General features: G+C 41.4%; 1 protein-coding gene across 1 annotated transcript in view; it reads left to right on the forward strand.

Moving 5' to 3' along the window:
* Positions 1-560: 560 nt before the first annotated feature.
* Positions 561-6,513, forward strand: part of LOC122534377 (protein O-mannosyl-transferase TMTC2) — a 65,142-nt gene continuing 59,189 nt past the window's right edge. The window contains exon 1 of the mRNA XM_043664942.1: positions 561-586. Within this exon, the coding sequence (XP_043520877.1) occupies positions 561-586 (26 nt within the window). The remainder of the gene's footprint in view (positions 587-6,513) is intronic.

The raw sequence follows: 6,513 nt of genomic DNA on the forward strand, positions 1-6,513 counted from the left end.
AGAAAATCTGTTTTCCCTCGCATCGGGCCGTCGAGGACCCGGGCGGGAGCCTTATTTTATTGCGCCACGAGATTGCAAGCCCTGGCAGCGTGTGACAAAGTGCTTGCACTCGCTTTACGTACGTTCGAGGATCGCAGGAATCCACCATCCTTTTGCCCCCGGCGTTGTACCATCCGTCTGCTCGTCCGAAACGCCAAATCCACCTTCTCCCGGACCGATCAGCCCGTTGCATTCTCGATTCAAACGTTCTCCGCCGCCATCTGCTCCGGAGAAAGAGAGAGAGAGAGAGAGTTGTTTCAAACGAGATAACTTCGCCAACAACTCGTCCCTTATTTTCTCAACTTCTTATTCAGCAAAGACGCGGTCGATCGCTCGCGTCCACCGACTTAACGCTCACGCGTTTACGACTTAACTTACGACTCGTTCCTTTCTCGTCACACCTAGCCGGTCGTGACTTAAGCCTCACTTTCGAGATTGCACGGTACACACACGCCGATAGATGGAGCAGGAGTAGAATAGGTTAGGCGAAACGGGCTTCCTAAAACGTAGCCGGCGATGGAATGAGTTTTCCGGACGATTTAGCCAGGTATTTATTTGGCCCCCCTCTTGCCGATGTCTTCGCGGTTCTCGCACCGAGGGGATCGTCTTTTGGGAAATGCCGCACGTAGCTTCGTCGCCATCTTTCACCATCCGAGGGTTTTAATCATGGCCGCCCGTGAGGGACAGCGCCGCCACGTGTTAATCGTTTCGGGACATTTGAATTTACGCGTTGATCGCGACTGCGAAACGCAGGTTTCAAAGGAAAGATATTGAAGGAAAAATGGAGGGAAGTGTAGCGATGCAGTGTTCCATTTGTACGATTGGTCCCGTCTTTCTTCTTTATTTTCTATTTTACTTGTAGCGTGAAAATACCTCTGTGACAATTTATCCTGCACGAAAACAATCAAAATTGCGTTCTGTATTTTTATTTTGAAAATGGCACGCTGGTATATACATGGAGATGAAAGAGGGACAATAATATGCAGAGTCGAGATGTATATATATATATATACTATAAAAAGAGAGCAAGGAAGCGTTAATAACTGATTAAATTTCAATTACATTTCAGAAATGACAACACATTCCTCGTGTTTCTCCTCGTAGCTACAGATTTCTCAAATTCAAGGTTATATTAACAGATATATTTTTAAATTTTAAATTTCACCAGGAACTTCAATGCCACAGATATTTAAATAAGAAGCACCAGGAAGTGCAGTCCTGTGTACGGAGAAAGTAATGAAAATGTTTGCTAACTTTTAACAAAAATAGAAAATAGATTTAACACGGAAATTGAATCATTGATGTGCAGCCCATATATATATATATATATACATATTCGCTGAAAATTTCATTTCGTTTCCCAAAGAAACTGAACACTCAATATACTAGAATAAAGTTGTTCATTCATACTACTAGTAGACATATCGTCAACTATTTAGCTATTGTACGAGAAAATCATCTCAAGATGAACAAAAAATTTTGTCGCTAATTGAACCGTTTATTATCTATTATTTATTTATTACCAATTAATTATCAATCTCAGTAATAAGTCGCTAACCTTCGTGACGAGCAAAATAAAAAATATAAATATAAATATAAATATAAATATAAATATAAATATAAAAAATATATGATTCCGCTAAAAAAAAAAAAACGTTAACGTCCTCAACTAGTATCATTTCTAAACCATTCAACTTCATCTGAAGACATTTTCCGCCATCCTTAATAATAATGAAATAAATCTAGATGGCAATACGTGGCGGCCTGTATTTAAATGTAATCCAGTCAAAGCAAATGACAAGCTTTATTACTTGTTAATAATTTCTATCCAGTGGTATCATACCGACGAGTTCAACAAAGAAGAAGAACAAAGCGACGAAATTGCTGTACACGATTCGGTCGCTCGTTATGGTCCGCGAATCAGTCGCCAGCGCAAGCGGTTGAAAAAGCGTACGTACCGCGACGTGCGTAGGCGCGTTCACGCGTAATTTGACCTCCGCGCGAGACGATATATTTAATCTCGATTCCGGCGGGGGGATTATTTACGCGGCGAAACACGGCGGGGGTGCGATGGCGCTCGTGAAATTCCTCCGGCAACGAGCGACCCGCCGCTTCGTTTATCTTTCGCGAAATAATATTTCACACGCGTTCTGCGACCGACGAAATCCGATAACGTCCGCGGGCGTGTCCGATGCCGCGGTACCGCGGAAATTTTTCCCGGATGCCTTTCTCGCGTCGACACTCCTGGCTGGCGCCGCGGGACAAATTCACGCACGGCCGGCTGACCACCGTAAGCAGCGGCCGATCGTAAATTGTCAGGCGTTACGATCAGTTTCTGTCTCTGGTTCCCTGGTTCTCGTTGGGTCATGGCGACGTGACTTGGTCGCCACGGATAAATAGAAATTCACGGGATACGACGCGGAGGGGCAAGGGGAGGTAGGGTGGGTTCCTTCGCCAGCGCGAGATTCCCCGGGGGGATGATGCGGCGCTCGGCAATTTGCACGACGTTCCCTCGCGTCGCCGCCGTCTTGCGTGCCATCTTTCCTCTCTCTCTCTCTCTCTCTCTCTCTCTCTCTCTCTCGATTTCTCTGGGAACGGATCCCATTCTGGGAGAACGAATCAACGATGAGGAAAGGGGGGGGGGGAGGAGGAGAGAGACGATTTAGCGAGGACGCGTGGAAATGGGACCAAAGACACCGAGCGAGAACAAAACAAATGTGGTTGCGAGGGAGAAAAGCGCTCTCTTCATATCAATTCTTCTTGTTAACAATAATAAACAAGGTTTTATAATGTACAGCCAAGCAGGAGATTGATTTTATACGGCGATGAAACGAATCGGAAGGAATGAGTATGCAAATGAGAAGAATCGATGTTTGTCCGGAACTGAACAGATGCGAATAATCGACACGGGGATATTCTACTTGGAGAAATGAGTGAAATGTGTAGGAATAAAACTTTCAAATATATTCACACGCGATAAATTTTTAATTTTCTCGAAAACGAAGCAAATCTTGCAAAAAGATTTTATTCTACGTTTATTTTCGCACGTACAATGACAATTGCTTTTTCTCTGTCTTATTTAGAATTAGCTGAATTAGAGTACAGTCGATAAATATTCAAAATTGACTTTCTTGAAAACGAGGGTTCGAAACTTCATTCCTTATCTTTGAAATTTTATTTAAAATTTAAAATTATTTTATTTAAATGTTAATAATTATTATTATATTAAATTTAAAATTATATTATTAAATAATAATAATTATTATTATATTAAATTATTATTATTTTATTTAAATTAAAATTCTTTATAATTTCGTTTCTTTATAAAGAACTACTTCTCACTCGGTTGTACCGCTAATTATGGGACACTCTGTACATAGTATATTTTTTTATACCACAATACACATACCATATTATCTCGTACAATATATTTACATATTATCTTGTGCTATAATGCATGTGTGTACATATTATCCTACACCAAAATATTCATATACGTATCATCCTATACCGCGATACATATATACATGTGTTTTCTTATACCATAATGCATGTTTCCTTCGCTCATAATAATCTGTATATGTATGATTAACCTGAATAATAATAAACGGTGAGTAGCAGTGATTTACGGGCACATTAGGCCAGCGGATTCTGCCTGATTTTATCGCAGTTACATTTCCGTCCATAAGTCACCGAACTCATTTTCAGCAATCACTATTACAACATTACGCAATTCTCTCTCGCCGGTGATTTTGTCGGTTAATTTTAGTTTACAACCTGATAACCTGATGTGAAATTAATAACATGCGCGCGTGTGTAATTTAAACAAATGTCGTCGACTGTCGACTCGAAGATTGAAGTTTCGATACGGAAGAACGACGAGTTCTACGCGAAGAGAGAAATGGAAAATCGTACTGTGCTGTGTGAGCTAATGTGAATTAATATTTATATTTACGGAAGACAATGATTCAAAATTTGGACGAATTATTTAAAGGATTCCGATCAAATACGACGAATTTCAAATTTTTGTTTCTTTTTTTTTTTTTTTTTAATGTACAGGCGATTTCTGTTTAGACAAAGACGTAATTGTATTTCAGACTCATCAATGCGATCATTAATACTTAGTTTTTGGATTGCAATCGAGAAAAATCATTCTGTGGTTTGAATATCAAATAAAAAATGAGTGTGTTACACGCACGACTGTAAAGCGTTAAAATTAAAACTAGAACTTAGATTATTTCATTGGAAATTTTATAGATTTTATAAAACAGTGTGTTTTTAGGGATTTAATGATGATTTCTTGCAAAATGTATAAATTGAAGCTTGTAATACAATATAATATTTTTTCTATCTCTTTTGACTTTAATGTCGTATAAAAATTCAATAGTTTAGTCGCCGATAAAGAATGCATTGATACGTTTCAAGGATCGACTGTTAATTGTATTAAACGTGTGGAGTTTTTACTTTTAATTTATAATTTTGGTGTCAGTTTAAGACGACACTGCACTAATATATATCTCACATAGAAACACGTGGCAAAGTACAGAAGGAAAACAAAACGAACAATGGCTTAATATAACTTATAACTATAGAACGAACGATAATCTAATTTTACTCTTTACTTTTCAGTAAAAGTTTTACTTACATTAAATGATTTTATTTATTTTCATGGACAACAGTTCTAATCTGCTATACAGTTCCAATCTGATCTCAACGGTTCTAATCAATGACGACGACTTTGACTGTGATTTATAGACGTCTTGTTTTTCTTTCTTTCGACGTGTTGTAGCGACTTCTACTTCGAAGAATTTAGATCAACGACATCTATGTTCCGTCGAGATGTGTATCTAATATAAACAATAGAATATTTAAAAATAGCTATTAATTTTATTATCACCATAGAAATGTTTACTGACACTTATATATATTNTATAAACAACTAAAATTAATTACGGAGTTGTTATTTATTTATAGTATTGTGATATAAATATAAATTATCATAATCACTATAGCGTCCGTACGCTTACGCCATCTCTTACCGACTGATGCTTCTAACAAAGCGTGTTAGTGTTATTAAACAAGCAAGTCATTTACGATCTAGAATGTAAATGTTTGAGATGAAACTCGCTGTCGAAACAAGCTTCCCCGTTCTATCCGTGCGACAGCGTCTGACTCTCGTGGAAAATCCCACTTCTAAACCTGTCCGCGGACAAGTCCCCGTCTGTGAAGCTTCGCCGACGGGTATCAGTAGAATGCATCGAAACCGTGCCGTGGCAATCTCGATTTCCGGAACGAGAGGCAAAAGGCCGAGGGTAGAGAGGAGAGACAAGTTAAAAAAAAAAAAAAAAAAGAAAGAAAGAGAGAGAGAAAGGAAAAAGGGGGAGCCGAATTGGCCGGAGGGGGGGTCGAGAAGAAAGAAACGACGGCAGGGGAAACAGGGCGGTAGCAATATCGTCGATCGTCGAGCCTAAAGTAACACCGGGCAGCCGTTTCTTTCTCTCGGCTCAGGCGCTGACTCGCTATAGAGGCCGGGTGCAATCGATAGGACAGTCATCCACCCTCGCTATCGCCGTCCGCCACCCACCGCTGCTTAGTCGACCTCTCTTTTCCACCGTTTTTCGCGTGGCTCCACCACCGCCGCCGCCGCCGCCGCCACGAAGATTAATCATCGGTCGATTTTAATATCGCCGCCGCTATCTATATCGGCCCGAACGTTTGGCCCGACGATAGAAAACGGTATAGAGAGAGAGATAGAGAGAGAGAGAGAGAGAGAGAGAGAGAGAGAGAGAGAGAGAGAGGAAAGACGGGCACGACGGGTGTAATTTATTAATTCGCCGCGGCAGTAGCGTGGCCGGCCGATAATTCTAATTTGACCGGCGGCCGTTCCTAAGCGCTTTCCGATTCGACAAGAAGCCGCGGCGAATTGAATCGGCGAGTCCGAGCCGGCTGCGACTTACGTAAGTCGCCGGAGGCAGGCTTAAAGGGGTTGGACTGGTATTAGCCTCCGGCTCGAGGGGGCTGAGGGAAGAGCGTTGTACCGGGCGTACCGTTTCCAGCCTTGCGAACCCTCCGCGTGCAGTCACGTCCTCCGAGCTGCTCCGTTAGACCGGGGACCGAGTTTCATTAACGTCACGTGTACTGTCAGAAATAGTCCCCGGGGAATACCGCGAACGTGTACACACCGAGGCAGCCAGCCAGCAAGAGAGAAGACGTGGAAGAGGGAGAGAGAGAGAGAGAGAGAGAGAGAGAAGAATGTCCCCGTTTCGCGACAGTTCTGACAGATGCTTAATATCACCGATGCCTCCGACTAATACCTCGGATTACCCGACCGTTAGGGACCTCCGAGTGCTTGATCTCCGGGTCTCTGCCTCTTTACTCCTTTAATTGCTCGTTTCCTGGTCAACATTGGCGTTTCGAGCTCCCCAGCTTTTCTTTTTTTTTGGTTTTTTGTTTTTTGTTTGCTGTTCTTTTTTT

This window comes from Frieseomelitta varia, unplaced genomic scaffold, assembly GCF_011392965.1.
Source record: "Frieseomelitta varia isolate USP_RPSP 00005682 unplaced genomic scaffold, Fvar_1.2 scaffold_59, whole genome shotgun sequence".
In the NCBI taxonomy this organism is placed as follows: domain Eukaryota; kingdom Metazoa; phylum Arthropoda; class Insecta; order Hymenoptera; family Apidae; genus Frieseomelitta; species Frieseomelitta varia.